The following is a 20,078-nucleotide window of genomic DNA, read 5'->3' as shown; positions in this document are numbered from 1 at the left end:
TTTTTTTTTTTTTTTTTTTTTTGTGACGGAATCTCATTCTCTCACCCAGGCTGGAGTGCGGTGGCGCAATCTTGGCTCACTGAAACCTCCGCCTCCTGGATTTAAGCAATTCTCTGCCTCAGCCTCCAGAGTAGCTGGGATTACAGGCACGTGTCGCCAGGCCCAGCTGATTTTTGTATTTTTAGTAGAGGCAGGGTTTCACCATCTTGGCCAGGCTGGTCTTGAATTCCTGACCTCATGGTCCACCCGCCTTGGCCTCCCAAAGTGCTAGGATTACAGGCACGAGCCACCATGCCCAGCCTTTTTTATTTTCTTTTATTTATTTATTTTTTGTTTTGAGACAAGGTCTCACTCTGTTGCCCAGGCTAAGTGCAATAGCACAGTCATAGCTCACTCACTGCAGCCTCAAACTCCTGCCTTCAAGCAATCCTCCCACCCCATCCTCCTGAGTAGCTGGGAGTACAGATGTGCGCCAGCACACCCAGCTAATTAAAATTTTTTTTGTAGAAACAGGGTCTCACTATGTTGCCCAGGCTGCTCTCGAACTATTGGCTTCAAGCAGTCCTCCCGCCTTTGCCTCCCCAAAGTGCTGGGATTACAGGCGTGAGTCCCCACACCCACCCAGCCAGTACTTCAGATTCTTATCCCTTTATAAAACCTGGGTCTTCCTAACTCCAAGAAACCTGTCTTCTGCCCAGATTCTAGAGAATTCCGAGGAGGGAGCTGCCTCTCCATCCCTTCCATATGTGTTTCTAGGAAAAAGTTATCAGTCTCACATCACCAGAGGGCTCGAATAAAGAGGCTGCTATTCGAACATTCCTGCAATATTAACTGAGCACCTCCTCTGGGTGAGACTCACCGGGGAGCACCTGCCCCACTCCAGACTTGGAAGTGTGCCCATTTCACCACATTCTTTGGTGTCCTGGCAACCAGAGACTCTGATCTGAGCTCCAGCCAGAACAGAGGCCATTCCTACTGACCACTGTGACTCACCACCACCCAAGCCTCTGAGGACCAGTCTGTGTAGCTCTCAGGACCACTGAAAGCTATCCTTTGTCCTCGAGGACGCCCGGAACCCCAGCCCCACTGACCCACTCCGGCAGGATGAGCTTCTCACTCACATTCACCGAACTGGCCAACATCGCCATCCCACAGTGTGGGGTGCTGAACTTCAAGGCCCTGCACCTCCTGCTGCACGGCATCTTGGAGCACATCCACATGGCTGAGCTCAAGAAGGTCCTCTCGGGGGACGAGGACTTCCTACAGACCTCGCAGGTGGTCATCGTGCCCAGGGAGGGAGACGCCCAGCCCATCCTCAACCCCATGAAGAGGCTCAGCAATGTCTTTGACCACGTGGTGAGCCGCCTCGACAAGATGGAAAACCAGCTGGCCCTGCTGCAGGACCTGCCCTCCACCGCCCAGCTGCTGGAAGCCAGTCAGGGCACTGCCCGGCCCATCCAGGACCTGTGGCATCTGATCAAGCTCCGGAAGACGGTGGAGGGTCACGATGAAGTCATGGCCAAGGTACACCCCCACCCTCCAGACACTTCCTTTCCCCCTCACCACTTGCTCTCTCCTGGGACGTCTTTTTTGTTTTTGAGACAGAGTCTTGCTCTGTCACCCAGGCTAGAGTGCAGAGGTGTGATCTCGGCTCACTGCAACCTCCACCTCCCAGGTTCAGATTCTCCTGCCTCAGCCTCCCTAGTAGCTAGGATTATGGGCGCCCGCCACCACATCCGGCTAATTTTTGCATTTTTAGTAGAGATGGGGTTTCACTATGTTGGCCAGGCTGGTCTCGAACACCTGATCTCAGGTGATCCACCTGCCTCAGCCTCCCAGAGTGCTGGGATGACAAGCATGAGCCACTGCTCCCAGCCCTCTCCTGGGACATCTTGTTGCTTATTCCGCCACGATGGGCCATCCCCTTATGCAGAGTGGGAAGAAGGGAGCTTTAGAGTCAGGCACAACCAAAATGCCAAGCTTGCAGCCTCCATCAAGTATTGCAAAGAAGTCAGACACAAAAGGCCACCCAGTGTATGATTCCATTTATATAAAATGTCCAGAATAGGCAAATCCATGGAGACAGAAAGCAGTGGTTGCCAGGGGCTGGGAGGAAGAGAGAATGGGGAGTAATTGCTTTGTGGATACAGGGTTTCCTTTTTGGGGTGATGAAAATGTTTTGGAACTTGATGGAGGTGATAGTTGTACAACCTCGTTGGTGTACTAAATGACACCAACTTGTTCACTTAAAAATGGCTAATTGTATATTCGGTGAATTTCACCCCAATTTTTTTTTAAGATAGGGTCTCACTCTGTCACCCAGGCTGGAGTGCAGTGACTCAATCATGGCTCACTGTAGCCTCATCCTCCCAGACTCAAGCAATCCTCCCACCTCAGCCTCCCGAGTAGCTGGGACCACAGGTGTGCACCACTGCACCTGGCTAATTTTTGTATTCTTTGTAGAGATAGGGTCTCCTCATGTTGCCCAGGCTGGACTCAAACTCCTAGGCTCCATTGATCCTCCTGCTTTGGCCTCCCAAAGTGCTGGGATTACAAGCGTGAGCCACTGTGCTCGGCCTTACCCCAATTTCTAAAAAATGCCTGGAGGAGCTACCATGGGAGAGGTACCAGAGTAGTCATGGTGAACAGGCATGCCCAGCCTAGCAGGGGAGATAGACAGACTCAAGTGAGTGGGAACCTCCAAGAACCAGTACTGTGAGGAGCAGCGAAGAGGCATTCCTTCTGTCTTATAGGTGAGGAAACTGACATTCAGAGGAGATCAGTGATTTGCTGAAGGCCCAGCAGCCAGTGGGCAAGGGACCTGTGAGCTGAGGCGGGGCCTCTGATCCTGGCTTACCTTTGACTACTGACCCCTGCTAACCCCGACCAGCACACGGACAGTGTTCAATTACTGGCAGCCCAAGAAGAAATAAGAAAGGGAAAATAAGCCGGGCATAGTGGCTCACACCTATAATCCCAGCACTTTGGGAGGCCAAGACAGGATGATCACTTGAGCTCAGGAGTTCGAGACCAGCCTGGGCAGCATAGTGAGACCTCATCTCTACAAAAAAAAATTAAAAAATTAGCCGGGTGTGCTGGCATCCACCTGTAGTCTTACCTCCTCAGGAGGCTGAGGTGGGAGAATCACTTAATCCCAGGAGGTGGAAGCTGCAGTGAGCTGTAGTCATTCCCCCGAACTCCAGCCTGGGGGACAGAGCAAGACCCTATGTCTAAAAATAATAATAATTTGGCTGGGCACAGTGGCTCACACCTGTAATCCCTGCATTTTGGGAGGCCAACGCGGGTGGATCACCTGAGGTGAGGAGTTCGAGACCCACCTGGCCAACATGGTGAAACCCCGTCTCTACTAAAAATATAAAAAAATAGCCGGGTGTGGTGGCAGGCACCTGTAATCCCAGCTTCTCTGGAGACTGAGGCAGAACTGTTTGAGCCTGAAAGGCGGATGTTGCAGTGAGTTGAGATCGCACCACTGCCCTCCAGCCTGGGTGACAGAGAGCCTCTTGTCTCCAAAAACCATCCAGCAATGATTGCCTTCCTATCCCTGAAGGCAGCATGTCCTAGTTCTCTCTGAGCCAGGCTGTGCCCATTGGTGTGTCCAGCTGGATATCCCTGGGAGTCAGGGCCATTTCCAGAGTGTTCCCAAGTTAACACTCTTCTCTTTCAAATTGAGAGAAAATTGGCCAGGTGCGGTGACTCACACCTGTAATCCCAGCATTTTGGGAGGCCGAGACAGGTGGATCACTTGAGGTCAGGAGTTTGAGACCAGCCTGGCCAACATGGTGAAACCCCATCTTTACTAAAATACAAAAAAAAAAAAAAAATTAGCCAGGCATGGTGGCGCATGCCTGTAATCCCAGCTATTCAGGAAAGTGAGGCACGAGAATCGCTTGAACCTCGGAGGTGGAGGTTCCAGTGAGTGGAGATCGTGCCACTGTACTGCAGCCTAGGCGACAGAGCAAGACTCCATCTCAAGAGATAAAGTAGCGGCCGGGCGCGGTGGCTCAAGCCTGTAATCCCAGCACTTTGGGAGGCCGAGACGGGAGGATCACGAGGTCAGGAGATCGAGACCATCCTGGCTAACATGGTGAAACCCCGTCTCTACTAAAAAATACAAAACAACTAGCTGGGCGAGGTGGCGGGCACCTGTAGTCCCAGCTACTTGGGAGGCTGAGGCAGGAGAATGGCGTAAACCCGGGAGGCGGAGCTTGCAGTGAGCTGAGATCCGGCCACTGCACTGCAGCCTGGGCGACAGATCGAGACTCCATCTAAAAAAAAAAAAAAAGATTCAAAGACACAAACAGGGCCAGGCACGGTGGCATGCACCTGTAATCTCAGCTCTTTGGGAGGCTAAGGCAAGAGGATCATTTGAGCCCAGGAGTTGGTGATTGCAGTAAGCTCTGATCGCTCCACTGTACTCCAGCTTGGGTGACAGAGTGAGATCCTGTCTGCGAAAAAAAGACAAGACACACATAGTTGAAAAGTAAAATTATATAAAAAGATACTCCAGCGGGGCACAGTGGCTCACCCCTATAATCCCAACACTTTGGGAGGCTGAGGTGGGTGGATCACCTGAGGTCAGGAATTCAAGACCAGCCTGACCCACATGGAGAAACCCCGTCTCTACTAAAAATACAAAATTAGCTGGGTGTGGTGGCACATGCCTGTAGTCCCAGCTACTCGGGAGGCTGAGGCAGGAAAATCGCTTCAACCCAGGAGGCGGAATTTGCAGTGAGCTGAGATCGCGCCACCACACTCCAGCCTGGGCAACAAGAGCAAGACTCCCATCTCAAAAAAATAAAAAAAGATATTCCTTGCAAGCAGTGGCCAGAGGAGAGTGGGATCTTCTCAGACAAGATAGACTTTTAAGACAAGAATTGTTACTAGAGGCAGGGCTGCCGGGGGTGGCTGCGGGCAAGTGATGAGGGCCTTGCAGGCAGGATGGGTGGACACCAGGATCCAAGGTGGCGACACCCCAGAGGCAGCTTGCCCCCTGGCCTGCCTTGATGGATGAAGGCTTCTAAAAAGCAGCTCAACAGGGCAACCCACCCAGCTCACAAAAAGCACTCGTGGACAGGTTCAGACCTAGCTGTACAGCCTTCAGGACTGTGCGCAGCTGAGGAATGTCCCTCTGATTAGAGAATCTTGCCTTGTCCCCGCCTGATTGAAGTTGCCCAAGGATCCCACAATGACCCATTGAAGGGGGATGCCATGGCACCTGGTTCTAGAATGGTGCAAACTGCATAGTTAACTGTCTGCACCCACCAACTAGTGAAGCTGCCGGGGGGTCGCCTGGCAAACGTGTTTTACAACGTTCCTTTCGTGAGTCCCCGTCTGCCTCCTTCAGGCCTCGGTTTTTCTCCCCTGTAATGATAACTGCTTGCAGCTGCCCTCACAGGAGAACATGACGGATGATGTTAGCTGTTTGTTGTTGAAACTGTTTCGTCTAACCCTGTTTCCCTAACATTGTGGGTCCAAGGCTTAGGGGATTTTTTAAAGTTGTAGAAAACCTTTAATTTATCGGTCTTTTTGAGGGAATTAGATGCATCACCACTGCATTACAACTAAGCTATTAATCCTGCAGCTTCGTCAACATTAACTGGTTCACTTTCATGATGCCATTGGGGAATCAATTCTTTCTACAGATGTTCAAGAGAAAGGATTGCCGGGTGCGGTGGCTCATGCCTGTAATCCCAGCACTTTGAGAGGTTGAGGTGGGAGGATCGCTTGAGCCCGGGCCAGCCTGGAGCCCGCACGTGCTCGAAGCCTGTAATCCCAGCCACGTATTGGAGCGCCGAGATGGGCGGTTCACGAGCGTCAGGAGATCGAGACCATCGCTGGCTAACACAGTTGAAACCCCCGCGGATCTCTACTTAAAACAATACAAGATACTAGCCGGCGTGGTGGCGGGCGCCTGCTAGTCCCAGCTACTCAGGAGGCTGAGACAGAGAATGGCGTAAATCCGCGGAGGCGGAGCTTGCCAGTGAGCTGAGATTCTGGCCACTGCACTCCATGCTGGGTGACAGAGCGAGACTCCGTCTCAAAAAGAAAAAAAAAAAAAAAGACCAGCCTGAGCAGCATGGCAAGACTCCCTTTGTACCAAAAAATTTCAAAACTGTCTGGGCATAGTGGTGCGTCTGTAGTCCCAGGTACTCAGGAGGCTGAGGCAGGATTGCTTGAGCCTGGGAGGTCAAGGCTGCAGTGAGCTATTATTAATATTACAGCCTGGACAATGGAACAAGACTGTCTCAAACCAAAAAAGAGAGAAAAGCCTTTTGAGAAGTGTGCAAGTTCTTTTATATATTTACAAAATCTTTATTCACTCTGTTAATTTTTTTGTTTTTATTTTTAAGGCAGGGTGTCACTCTTTTGCCCCAGCTGGGGTGCAGTGGCACGATCTCAGCTCACTGCAGCCTCAACCTGCTGGGCTCAACCCTGGAGGTAATCCTACCACCTCAACCTCCTGAGTAGGTAGGACTGCAGGCCTGTGCCACCACACTAGCTAATCTTTGTATTTTTTTGTAGAGACAGGGTGTTGCCGTATTCCCCAGGCTGGTCTCAAACTCTTGGGCTCAAGTAATCCTCCCACTTCGGCCCAAAGTGCTGGGATTATAGGTTTGAGCCACTGCGCCCACCCTCTGTTAACTTTTTTTTTTTTTGGATGGAGTCTCACTCTGTTACCCAGGCTGGAGGGCAGTGGCATGTTCTTGGCTTACTGCAGCCTCTGCCTCCCAGGTTCAAGCGATTCTCCTGCTTCAGCTTCCTGAGTAGCTGGGATTACAGGCACACACCACCACACCTGACTAATTTTTGTATTTTTAGTGGAGACACAGTTTCACTGTGTTTTATTTTATTTTTATTTTTAGTAGAGACAGGGTTTCACCATATTGGCCAAGCTGGTCTCTTGGCCAGGCTGGTCTCGAACTCCTGACCTCGTGATCCGCCTGCCTTGGCCTCCCAAAGTGCTGGGATTATAGGGATTATAGACGTGAGCCACCGCACCTGGCTGAGACTTCAACTCTTAAAAATAAATAAATAAATAGGCCGGGCACGGTGGCTCACGCCTATAATCCCAGCACTTTGGGAGGCTGAGGCGGGTTGATCACAAGGTCAGGAAATCAAGACCATCCTGGCTAACACGGTGAAACCCCATCTCTACCAAAAATACAAAAAATTAGTCAGGCATGGTTTTCACCTTTTGACTGTTATGAATATGCTGCTATAAACATTCATGTACAAACTTTTGTTTTGTTTTTAGGGACAAGGTCTTGCTCTGTTGCACTGGCTGGAGTTCAGTGGTGCCATCATAGCTCACTGCAGCCTCAAACTCCTGATCTCAAGTGATCCTCCCACCTCTGCCTCCCAAGTTTCTGGGAATACAGGCGCTTGCCACCATGCCTGGCTAATTTTTACATTTTATGTAGAGATGTGGTCTTGCTGTGTTGCCCACACTGGTCTTGAACTCCTGGCCTCAAGCAGTCTTCCACCTTGGCCTCCAAAAGCAGTAGGATTACAGACGTGAACTACCACGCCTGGCCCATGTGTGCAAGTTTTTGTATGGATCTATGTTTCCATTTCTTTTGGGAATATACCTAGGATTAGAATCGGTGATCATCTGGTATCTGTATAATCTTGTGAGGAACTGCCACACTGAGTTCTAAAATGGCTGCACAATTTACATTCCCACCAGCGGTGTATGAGAATTACAGTTTCTCCTTGTGGTTAACAGCACTTATTGTCTACCTTTCGATTCTGACCATCCTACAGAGTTTGAAGTGGTATCCCATTGTAGTTTTTTTTTTTTTTTTTTGAGACGGAGTCTCGCTCTGCCGCCCAGGCTGGAGTGCAGTGGCCGGATCTCAGCTCACTGCAAGCTCCGCCTCCCGGGTTTACGCCATTCTCCTGCCTCAGCCTCCCGAGTAGCTGGGACTACAGGCGCCCGCCATCTCGCCCGGCTAGTTTTTTGTATTTTTTAGTAGAGACGGGGTTTCACCGTGTTAGCCAGGATGGTCTCGATCTCCTGACCTCGTGATCCGCCCGTCTTGGCCTCCCAAAGTGCTGGGATTACCGGCTTGAGCCACTGCGCCCGGCCCATTGTAGTTTTGATTTTCATTTCCCTGATGACGATGGACGTTGAGCATCTTTTCTTTTTATGTGCTTATTGGCCATTTGCACATCATCTTTGGAGAAATGTCTATTCAGATCTTTGCCCTTTTTAAATTGGGTTATTTGTATCATCCAGTTGTAAGAGTTCTTTATATATCCTGGATATATTGGGTCAGAGATATGATTTGCAAAATGAGGTTTTCTCCCATTGTGTGGGTTTTATTTTCATTTTCTTGCTGGTGCGTTTTGAAGCACAAAAGGTACTTTTTATTATGACTTGAATCTCTTCACTTGTTATAGGTTTATTCAAATTGTCTATTTCTTCTTGAGTCAGTTTTAATAGTTTGTGCCTTTCTAGGAGTTTGTCCATTTTACCTAAATTATCTAATTTGTCCGCATGCAATTATTCATTAGTATTTCTTTATAATCCTTTTTATTTCTGTAAAGTCAATAGAATGTTCCCTCTTTCATTTCTGATTCTAATAATTTGAGTCTGATTCTTGGCCAGTCTAGCTAAAAGTATGTCAATTTTGTTGACCTTTTCAATTAACCAGTTTTAGTTTCATTGATTTTTCTCTACTATTTTTTTCATCCTCTATTTCATTAATTTCACCATACTCTTTGTTATTTTCTTATGTCTATTTGTTTTAGGTTCAGTTTGCTTTTCTTTGTTCCAGTGTCTTAAGGTGGAAGGTTAAGTTATTGATTCAAGATGTTTCTTTGTTAATATACTCACTTACAGCAATGAATTTCTCTCTAATCACCACTTTAGCTGTATCCCGTAAGTTGTGGTGTTTTGTGCTTTCATTTTAACTCATTTCAAACTAGTTTCTAATTTCTATTGTGATTTCTTCTTTGACATTTTTTTTTTTTTTTTTTTTTTTTGAGACGGAGTCTCGCTCTGTCGCCCAGGCTGGAGTGTAGTGGCTGGATCTCAGCTCACTGCAAGCTCCGCCTCCCGGGTTTACGCCATTCTCCTGCCTCAGCCTCTCGAGTAGCTGGGACTACAAGCGCCCGCCACCTCGCCCGGCTAGTTTTTTATATTTTTTTTAGTAGAGACGGGGTTTCACCATGTTAGCCAGGATGGTCTCGATCTCCTGACCTTGTGATCCGCCCGTCTTGGCCTCCCAAAGTGTTGGGATTACAGGCTTGAGCCACCGCGCCCGGCCTCTTTGACATATTTCTATTGTGATTTCTTCTTTGACATATTTGTTATTTAGTAGAATGTTTTTTAAATTTTTACATATTTGTGAATTTTCAATAGTTTCTTCTGTTGCTTTTCTTTTGAGACGAAGTCTTCCTCTGTCACCAGGATGGAATGCAATGGCATGACCTTGACTTACTACAACCTCTGCTCCCGGGTTCAAGCAGTTCTCCTGCCTCAGCCTCCCGAGTAGCTGGGACTACAAGCACGCACCACCAGGCCCAGCTAATTTTTGTATTTTTAGTAGAGATGGGGTTTCACCATGTTGGCCAGGATGGTCTCGATCTCCTGACTTCATGATCTGCCCGCTGTGGCCTCCCAAAGTGCTGGGATTACAGGTGTGAGCCACCACGCCCAGCCCGTTTTTGTTTTTTGTTCGTTTGTTTGTTTTAAGCCCTATCTGTGGGAGCCACTGGCAATCCAAGAACTTTTTTATTTTATTTTTGAATTATAGAGATCTCACTATGTTGCCCAGGCTGGTCTGGAACTCCTGAGCTCAGATGATACTCCTGCCTCAAGCTCCCAAAGTGCTGGGATTACAGGCATGAGCCACCATACCTGGCCTCTTCTGTTGCTTTCTAATTTAATTCAGTTGTGGTCAGTGTATATATTTTGCATAATTTCAGTCCTTCTGAAATTTGTTAAGGCTTGTTTGATGGCCTTACCATATGGTCTACCCTGGAGAATGGTCTATGTGCACTTGAGAATAATATGTATTCTACCACTGTTGAGTGGGGTATTCTGTAAATATCTGTTACGTCTAGTTGGTTTATAGTATTGTTCAAATCTTCTCTTTTCTTGCTGGCCTTTTGTTCTGTTAATTTTATTTATTTTATAGTGACAGGGTCTCCCTTTGTTGCCCAGGCTGGTCTGGAACCCCTGGGCTCAAGCCATTCTTCCACTGCAGCCTCCCAAAGTGCTGAGTTTACAGGTGTGAGCCACTGAACCCAGCCTCTTGCTGTTCTTTTTTATTTTTACTTTTTTTGTATGTGTGTGACAGGGTCTCACTCTGTCACCCAAGCTGGAGGGCAGTAGTGCAATCACAGCTTACTTCAGCCTCAACCTCCTGGGCTAGGGTGATCCTCCCATCTCATCCTCCCAAGGACCTGGGACTATAAGCACGTGCCACCATGCCTGTCTAATGTTGGTATTTTTTGTAGAGATGGGAGACCCCTATGTTCCCCAGGCTGGTTTCAAACTCCTGGGCTCAAGTGATCCACCTGCCTCAGCGTCCCAAAGTGCTGGAATTAGAGGTGTGAGCCACTGCACCCAGGATACTGTTCTTTTTATCTTGGGTTTTGTTTTTTTGAGATGGGGTCTTATTCTGTCACACAGGCTGGAGAGCAGTGGCATGATCTTGGCTTGCTGCAACCTCTGCCTCTCAGATTCAAGTGATCCTCCTACCTCTGCCTCCCAAGTAGCTGGGATTACAAGCCAACACCACCACACCTGACTAATTTTTATATTTTTGGTAGAGACGGGGTTTCACCATGTTGGCCAGGCTGGTCTCAAACTCCTGACCTTGAGATTCACTGGCCTCAGCCTCCCAAAGTGCTGGGATTACAGGCGTGAGCCACTGTGCTGGACCTTATCTTAGTTATTCTATTCATTATTCAAAATAGGATATTGAAGTCTTGAACTATTCTTGTGAATTAACTATTTCTCCTTTTGTAACTGAGTACCCCCATTTTTCTAAGAGAGTTTATTTTAAAAATTATTTTCTCTTCCTTTCTCTTTCTCCACTGCTCCCCACTTCCTACTTAGCCCTTTAGAAATGCAAAGAGAGGCCTGGTGAGTTGGCTCATGCCTGTAATCCCAGCACTCTGGAAGACCGAGGTGGGCAGATCACTTGAGGTCAGGAGTTTGAGATCAGCCTGGCCAACATGGTGAAACCTCATTAGGGCGGTATGGTGGCATGGCCCTGTAGTCCCAGCTACTTGGGAGGCTGAGGTGGGAGAATCACTTGAACCTGGGAGGTGAAGGTTGCCTGGGTGACACAGTGAGACTCTGTCTCAAAAAAAAAAAAAAAAGCAAAGATAAACTTTGACCCACCCCTTCACCAGTCACTCCCTACAGGGCAAGTTCATGTAACTCCTGGAGAGTTAAGAGACAGATTTAGAGACCAAAGCATGGCCCTCCTAGGACTTTCACCTGGGAACTTTCACCCTCTAGGGATTGCCCGGGAGCTCACACTCACCAGGAGGGCATGTTGAAAGCGTGCCCACTTGGCCACTTTTACAACTTACTTCTTCCCAGGAAGGTGCCATCTCAGCTGCCCAGTAGATAAGACATCAAGCTCACAGGGAGACCCCTACCCTTGCTGGCTGTATCCTCTACCTCTTAAAAGTGCGCACATGTTGCTCCAGAAATGAAGCGGCATGTTTCAAGCCAGGGCGCTTTGCGCCCCTTCCCCAAGCTAGCTTCAGAATAAATTCACTTTCTTTTTAGTACCAGACCTTGCTCATGATAACTGAACCCTGCAATGCAGCAAGCAACCAACGTGCTTTTCAGTTACACTTTCAGTTCTGTCAGTGTTTCCTTCATGTATTTTATAAAGGGCCCTGTTGTTAAGTGCGTGTATATTTATAATTATTATATCTTCCAGATACATTGGCTCTCTGAGTGGAAAAAAACTCAGTTTCTTTCACACTACTCTCACAACATGCTTTTTTTTTTTTTTTTTTTTGTGATAGAGACTTACTTCGTTGTCCAGTCTGGAGTGCAGTGGTGCGTTCTCGGCTCACTGCAGCCTCTGCCTGCCAGGTTCAAGTGATTCTCCTGCCCCAGTTTCCCAAGTAGCTGGGACTACAGGCACGCAACACCAGGCCCTGCTAAGTTTTGTGTATTTTAGTAGAAATGGGGTTTCACCACGTTGGCCAGACTGATCTCGAACTCCTGGCCTTGTGTTCTGCCTGCCTCGGTCTCCCAAAGTGCTGGGATTACAGGCATGAGCCACCGTGCCCAGCTTGCAACAGACTTCTGATACCTGATGTGTGAGGATTTCTCCCCACAGCAATCAGTTCTGCAGGCAGGCTGCTTCCCCTTTTGCCCTCCCAGAGCCAGGCTCCACATGAGCCTGAGAGATCCTTTAAAATTGTAAGTACAGGCTAGATGTGGTGGCTCACACCTGTAATCCCAGCACTTTGGGAGGCTGATGCAGGTGGATCACCTGAGGTCAGGAATTCGAGACCAGCCTAAGCAACATGATGAAACCCATCTCCACCAAAAAATAAAATACAAAAAATTAGCTGGGCGTGGTGATGCACACCTGTGGTTCCAGCTACTCAGAGGCTGAGGCAGGAGAATCACTTGAGCCCAGGAGGTGGAAGTTGCAGTGAGCTGAGATGGCGCCACTGCATTCCAGCCTGGGCCACAAAGTGAGACTCCATCTGAGAAACAAAAAGTAAATGCAACCCTGTCTCTCCTGCTCCTGATCCTCCAGTGGCTCCTGCCCAGCGATGGGCTGTGCTTCCTCCCTGGCTGACATCTGTCATACAAGAAAGGGTGAAATGCTTCATGATGAGTAACTCCTGGTTACTGGATATATTCAAATACAGAGTTGCCTCCTTCTCATCCAGGCCACTTGGAGATGAGAGCACTGTTGACTTTAGTAGCATCTCCTGGCCCCCTTGTAGATTCCAGTCTAGGCCTTGGGAGAGCCAGGAGGACCTCTTTAACAACGGCTATCATCAGAAAGCTTCTGCACTTCACTTACCCTCTCCCCCAGCCATACCCGGCTTCCCATTTTCTCCTCCTCTTTTGCAGTCAATGCAGACCCTGCAGGACTTGCTCACTGATCTTCATGCACTCCAGGTCACCATCACAGCCCTTAGGAAGGAAGTGGACATGCTAAAGAACATGCTTGACAAGGTAGGCCCTCCCCATCATCCTCTGTGCCAGCTGCGTCGCTCAGGCCTCTGGGGGTTGGAGCAATGAGGAAAATCTAGGAAGCTTACTCTTAGGCCAAGAGTGCAGCTGTGAGGGCGTGCTCACGTGGCCTTTCCAGTTGGCCAGTGCCACTGACTTCTCTGTGACCCCTCCATGCTTTCTTTTCTTTCTTTTTTTTTTTTTTTGAGACGGAGTCTCGCTCTGTCACCCAGGCTGGAGTGCAGTGGCCGGATCTCAGCTCACTGCAAGCTCCGCTTCCCTGGTTTATGCCATTCTCCTGCCTCAGCCTCCCGAGCAGCTGGGACTACAGGCGCCCGCCACCTCGCCTGGCTAGTTTTTTGTATTTTTTAGTAGAGACGGGGTTTCACCGGGTTAGCCAGGGTGGTCTCGATCTCCTGACCTCGTGATCCGCCCACCTCGGCCTCCCAAAGTGCTGGGATTACAGGCTTGAGCCACCACGCCCGGCCCTTTTTTTTTTTATTAAGATGGAGTCTCACTCTATTACCCAGGTTGGAGTGCAATAGCGTGATCTCGGCTCACTGCAACCTCTGCCTCCTGAGTTCAAGTGATTCTCCTGCCTCATCTTCCTGAGTAGCTGGGATTACAGGCACACACCACCACACCTGGCTAATTTTTGTATTTTTAGTAGAGATAGGGGTTCACCATGTTGGCCAGGCTGGTCTCGAACTTCTGACCTCGTGATCCACCCACCTCAGCCTCCCAAAGTGCTGGGATTACTGGTGTGAGCCACCACACCTGGCCGACCCCTCCATGCTTTCTACCCCACTGTGTTAAAACGTTAGTTATAAGTGACAGAAATCAAGTTCATCCTGGATTAGGCAAAATAAGGGATTTATTGTCTCATTTACTAAAAGGTCCAGGGACGGCCAGATCTAGGTACTCATGCAATACTGATATCTCTCAGTGAAGCTTTCCTCCCAGTTGGCTTCATTCTCAGGCAGGCGCTCCCCAAGTCTTGGCAACGCCAGACTTATATTCCACCAACTTAGCAAAAAGAAAACCTCTTCTCCTTCTGGAAAGCTCTGTCCACATGGAAAGTGGAATAATTGTAATGGTGCAGGCATACATACAAGCTCCTTCTGTAGCCAAAAACCATCAGCCAAGTATGTTCTAACACCCTACCATGCATGGAAGTCCCTGAGACATGAGGCAGCTGTCCCTGTCACAACTGACGAGTCACAGCTGGGGTTGGAAGCCAGGACTCCATACCCCCAGGTTTAACAACTTCCCCCAAATAGCGTAATTTTCTGTACTGTCCTGGCTCACAGATCAGGGCCTGTATTTGCTCATCGTGGCAACTGTGGGAGCTTCAGTCATGGGCTGGATGGCTTCCATCTGAGCAGACCGAGCACCGTCTAAAGTTGCATCATGAGCTACTCCAAAAGGCCCCTTAGACAAAGGTGTTAGAAAAACAGTGCCTTCTCGGCCGGGCCTGGTGTCTCACGCCTGTCATCCCAGCACTTTGGGAGACCGAGGCAGGCGGATCACCTGAGGTCAGGAGTTCGAGACCAGCCTGGCCAACATGGTGAAACCCCTGTCTCTACTAAAAATACAAAAATTAGCCGAGTATGGTTGGGGGCACCTGTAACCCCAGCTACTTGGGAGGCTGAGGTATGAGAATCACTTGAACCCAGAAGGCGGAGATTGTAGTGAGCCAAGATTGTGCCACTGCACTCCATCCTGGATGACAGAGCAAGACTGTCTCAAAAAAATAAGGGGGGGGGTGCGGAGCTGGGTGCGGTGGCTCACGCCTGTAATCCCAGCATTTTGGGAGGCCGAGGTGGGCGGATCACAAGGTCAGGAGATCAAGACGATCATTGCTAACATGGTGAAACCCCATATCTACTAAAAATATAAAAAATTAGCCAGGCACAGTGACAGGCACCTGTAGTCCCAGCTACTCGGGAGACTGAGGCAGGAGAATGGCTTCAACCCGGGGGATGGAAGTTGCAGTGAGCCGAGATCATGCCACTGCAGTCCAGTCTGGGCACAGAGTGAGACTCTATATCAAAAAAAAAAAGAAAGGGCCAGGCGTGGAGGCTCAAGCCTGTAATCCCAGCACTTTGAGAGGCCGAGATGGGCGGATCACGAGGTCAGGAGATCAAGACCATCCTGGCTAACACGGTGAAACCCCGTCTCTACTAAAAATACAAAAAAAATTAGCCGGGCGCGGTAGCAGGCGCCTGTAGTCCCAGCTGCCTGGGAGGCTGAGGCAGGAGAATGACGTGAACCCGTGAGGCGGAGCTTTCAGTGAGTGGAGATCGCGCCACGGCACTCCAGCCCGGGTGACAAAGCGAGACTCCATCTCAAAAAAAAAAAAAAAGAAAAGAAAAACAATGCCTTATTGGGCTGTCTCTTGGAGGTGTTTTTTTTGTTTTTTTTTTTGTTTTTTTTTTGAGACGGAGTCTTGTTCTGTCACCCAGGCTGGAGTGCAGTGGCACGATCTCAGCTCACTGCAACATCTGCCTCCCGGGTTCAAGCGATTCTCCTGCCTCAGTCTCCTGAGTAGCTGGGATTACAGGTGCGAGCCACCACGCCTGGCTAATTTTTGTATTTGTAGTAGAGACAGGGGCTTCACCACATTGGTCTGGCTGGTCTTGAACTCCTGAACTCGTGATCCACCCCCCTCAGCCTACCAAAGTTCTGGGATTACAGGCGTGAGCCACTGTGCCCGGCCCTCTTGGAGATTCTTAATGTGCTTTTGCTCATTCAACACTCTGGGAAGTCCTGCAGTGCAGAAACCTGTTGAAATGCTATTTATTTATTTATAAGACACAGTCTCACTCTGTTGCCCAGGCTGGAGTGCAATGGCACGATCTCAGCTCACTGCAACTGCCTCCTGGGTTCAAGTGATTCTCCTGCCTCAGCCTCCCGATAGCTGGGATTACAGGCTCACACCATCAGGCCCAGCTGATTTTTGTATTTTTCCTAGAGACCATGTTTCACCATGTTGGCCAGGCTGCTCTCGAACTCCTGACTTTAAGTGATCCACCCACCTTGACCTCTCAAAGTGCTGGGATTACAGACATGAGACACTGTGCCTGGCCTGACATGATTTTAAGCCCAGCATTTCCCAAACTTGTTTGCCCATGGAGCCCTTTCCCACTCCCTGGGAAGCACTGGGTTTGGAACCTGTTCTTCCTTCTCAAGCTCTGAGTCACCTAGAGCTGCAGGAAAAGGCAGGGGTGGGACAGAACCTGGACCGCCAGTGCATAGACTCAGTTCCTTTGACAGGTTGACCCAGAAAGAATGGATATCTTTGCTGAAGACTTCAAAATACAGAACCGGAAGATGATCGCACTGCAGCGGGAAGTGGTGAGGCCCACTCCTCCCGTGTCCTGGGTGCTGAGGGTAGGGAGGGTCAAGAAGGAGAACACAGCCTGGAAAGGTTTCTTTGCAGGTGTGGGGGGCACTGCCCCCTCCAAGCTCACACCCTTCGTTTTCTACCCCTACCCTGCAGGCTTCTCTCCAGAATAAGTTTCAAACCATCCCCAAAACCGAGGATATGGTGCTCTGGAGTGGCCTCCATGAGGCCATGTTCACCTCGGTGAGTGAGGAAGGAAGGGGAGGTTAGCAGGAAGCTGAGGAGCAGGCGGGCGGCTGAGAGTGGGAGGTGGGGATGGAAGCCAGCCGAGCCCCTCTGCCCCCTCTTCTGCAGGAAATTGGTTCGTCACAGCTGGACCTGTGGCAGTCCATGGATCAGCTCCCAGAGGCTGCCCTGGCCCAGACCACCGAGTACCTTGAAGCTACTCGTGCCATCCAGATCTCTGAGCCTGTCCAAAACCCCCAGCTGCTGCAGACTGTCTGGCATTACGAGGTCCCAGAGCTCCTCCCGGAGGACTCATCATCTGCCCAAGCAGTTTCTCTCAGCAGTGCCCAGGAGCCAGCGCAGCCTGCGGCCCTTATGCCTGAGACCGCACCTGGGTGGGCAACTGCATTTGCACCTGGGCCTGCACCTGGGACTGAACCTGTGCCAGGGCTGGAGCTGGGGCTGGAGCTGGAGCCTGTGCCTGCCCTGGGGCCTGTCCCAGGGCCCAGTGTGACACCTGGGTCCTTGCCAGCACATTGGCCTCTGCTTGGACCTGCGCCTGCCCCAGGTGCCCAGCCTCCACCACCGGGAGGCTGGCCTGCACTCCCAAGACGCTGGCCTCTTCCCCAAGGCTGGCCCAGGATGGGCTCTTGGCCTTTGTGGGACTTAAGTGTCCTGCAGCCAACTCAGCCTCAACCCTCCAGGGCCCCACCACCAGCCACCGAGTTTGCCTCAGTGTGGCCTCAACCACTCCACCCATATCAGTCTCGCCAGGGAGAAGACCTCCAGCTCACAGCTGTCCAAGAAAAGGGGGAGGAAAATGATGTCCCCAGCCTGAGGGGCCTCCAGGAGAGGGCCCACAAGGATGGGGCCCCCAAGGATAGAACTCGCAAGGATGGGGTCCCCAAAGATAGAGGCAGCAAGGATGTGGACCCCAAGGATAGAGGTGGCAAGGATGGGGCCCCCAAGGATAGAGGTGGCAAGGATGGGGCCCCCAAGGATAGAGCTGGCAAGGATGGGGACCCCAAGGAAGCACAGCTTAAGGCTCCCCGGTCTGCCCTTCACCGGCTGAAAACCACTGCTGCCATTGCCGCTGCCGCCGCTGCAGCCTACGCAGCCGCCGCATCCTCTGCTGCGCAGACAGCCAAGGCTGCTGCCACGTTGGTCAAAGACGCCCCAGCCACCAGAATGGCCACCATTGCAACAAACACGGCTGCAGCTGGCCCCCTAGGGGTCTTTGCAGATGTCCTGGGTGCAGGGCCTTCCCGGGGAGCCACAGAATCCCAGGCCTTGGGCGATGATTCCGAAATCTACTACGAAATCCTCTCTCCCTCCTACTCTGCTGCCAGCATTGGTCCCGATACAGCCCTGTCCCAGGCCATGGTGGCTGCCAAGCAGGCCACAAGCCCTGAAGACAAGAAGAGGGCTGTCAGGTATTCCATGAGCCACATGGCCCAGATACCTGTCAAACACGACTCCCTGAAAGAAGAGTTTGCCCAGCTGTCCTTCAACCTGAACCAGCGCTTGAATTATCTAGGTAGGCCTGGTCTGGCCCTGGGAAGGACACAAGGGAGTGGGGCTCTTCCTGCAGCCTTTGAGAAGTACTTCCTGTCCTTCATCGGGCTCCACCAACAAAATCTACATTCCACCATTAGCCATTCATTCCTTTGCCTTAAGCATTTGGCTCCTAGGAGTCTATTCTTTTCTCTTGAATGTACAGTGAGGTCTTTTTTTTTTTTTTTTTTTTGAGATGGAGTTTTGCTCTGTCGCCCAGGCTGGAGTGCAGTGGCTGGATCTCAGCTCACTGCAAGCTCCGCCTCCCGGGTTTACACCATTCTCCTGCCTCAGCCTCCCGAGTAGCTGAGACTGCAGGCACCCGCCACCTCGCCCGGCTAGTTTTTTGTATTTTTTAGTAGCGACAGGGTTTCACCGTGTTAGCCAGGATGGTCTCGATCTTCTGACCTCGTGATCTGCCCGTCTCGGCCTCCCAAAGTGCTGGGATTACAGGCTTGAGCCACCGCGCCCGGCCCAGTGAGGTCTTATCGTAGGGCAAGGAGGTTGTTAGGGTCTAAAGTTGGCAATTAAAGAAAATGGCATGCCAAAATTACTCTCCAAAACTCTTGTGGCCAGGCGTGGTGGCTCATGCTTGTAATCCCAGCACTTTGGGAGGCTGAGGTGGGCGGATCACCTGAGACCATGAGTTCAAGATGAGCCTGACCAACATGGAGAAACCCCGTCTCTACTAAAAATACAAAATTTGCTGGGCATGGTGGCACATGCCTGTAACCCCAGCTACTTGGGAGGCTGAGGCAGGAGAATCACTTGAACCTGGGAGGCAGAGGTTGCAGTGAGCCGAGATCACGCCACTGCACTCCAGCCTGGGTGACAGCATGAGACTCTGTCTCAAAAAATAAATTAAAAAATAATAAGTAAATAAATAAACAAATAAAAAGGTAACACCAGCTGAAAGGCCCAGTACGTTTCCACTGGGCAGTGCTGCCTGAGATGCTCCATAAGAGAAGCAGCTGGAGCCCAGCAGAAACATCTTCCTCCAAGTCCTCAGCAGCCACCCTATCCTCTGCTTTCAGCCAATATGGGAGGCTCTGCCAGCCTTGGGACAACAGTGGACATATTGCAAGAAAAGATTAGCAGCCTCCAGAAATCCAAGCTCAAGGTCAGTGCCTCCGGCAAAGGGCTTTTGAGGCAATGATGGCTTGAGGTGAGATGACAGAAGACTCCTTGACTCTGCCACCCTCCCAGGCGCAGCTGTGTTCTGTAGCAAAAGAGGCTGGGGGAAATTGAGCTGGCCACGAAGGCAGCTGCTGCCTTGCAAAGTGGATCCACTGGTGGGGGCCTGGCAGGGGATGCACGGTTCTCCTGTGTCTCAGGTGGCTGTTTAGATGGCAGGTGGGGCCAGTGCAGTGGCTCACGCCTGTAATCCCAACGCTTTAGGAGGCTGAGGCAGGCAGATCACTTGAGCTCAGGAGTTCAAGACCAGCCTGGGCAACATAGTGAGATCCCTTCTCTACAAAAAAATACAAAAATTATCCAGGCGTGGTGGTGTGTGGCTATAGTCCCAACTACTCAGGAGGCTGAGGTGTGAGGATCACTTGAGCCTGGGAGGTGGAGGCTGCAATGAGCCAAGATCATGCCACTGTACTCCAGCCTGGGTGACAGAGCAAGGCCGTGTCTCAAAAAAAAAAAAAAAAAAAAAAAAAAAAGCCAGGTAGAAGGCCCCCTGGTCTGATACCTTCTTTTTTTTTTTTTTGAGATGGAATCTCGCTCTGTCGTCCAGGCCAAAGTGCAGTGGCA

General features: G+C 50.4%; 1 protein-coding gene across 5 annotated transcripts in view; it reads left to right on the top strand.

Moving 5' to 3' along the window:
• The first annotated feature begins 714 nt into the window (after positions 1 to 714).
• CUNH16orf96 (chromosome unknown C16orf96 homolog) overlaps positions 715 to 20,078 on the top strand; it is a 43,935-nt gene continuing 24,571 nt past the window's right edge. For 3 of the 5 annotated variants that reach the window (XM_017886418.1, XM_017886415.1, XM_017886419.1), the window contains exons 1-6: positions 715 to 1,524; positions 13,094 to 13,198; positions 16,472 to 16,552; positions 16,698 to 16,784; positions 16,896 to 18,303; positions 19,355 to 19,440. In XM_017886418.1, coding sequence (XP_017741907.1) covers positions 1,105 to 1,524; positions 13,094 to 13,198; positions 16,472 to 16,552; positions 16,698 to 16,784; positions 16,896 to 18,303; positions 19,355 to 19,440 — 2,187 coding nt within the window. In that variant the 5' untranslated portion in view covers positions 715 to 1,104. The remainder of the gene's footprint in view (positions 1,525 to 13,093; positions 13,199 to 16,471; positions 16,553 to 16,697; positions 16,785 to 16,895; positions 18,304 to 19,354; positions 19,441 to 20,078) is intronic. The other 2 variants (XM_017886416.1, XM_017886417.1) reach the window with 2 other exon arrangements.

Source organism: Rhinopithecus bieti, unplaced genomic scaffold, assembly GCF_001698545.2.
Source record: "Rhinopithecus bieti isolate Rb0 unplaced genomic scaffold, ASM169854v2 scaffold_13704, whole genome shotgun sequence".
NCBI classification, from domain to species: domain Eukaryota; kingdom Metazoa; phylum Chordata; class Mammalia; order Primates; family Cercopithecidae; genus Rhinopithecus; species Rhinopithecus bieti.
This window is presented reverse-complemented; position numbering and strand designations above follow the sequence as displayed.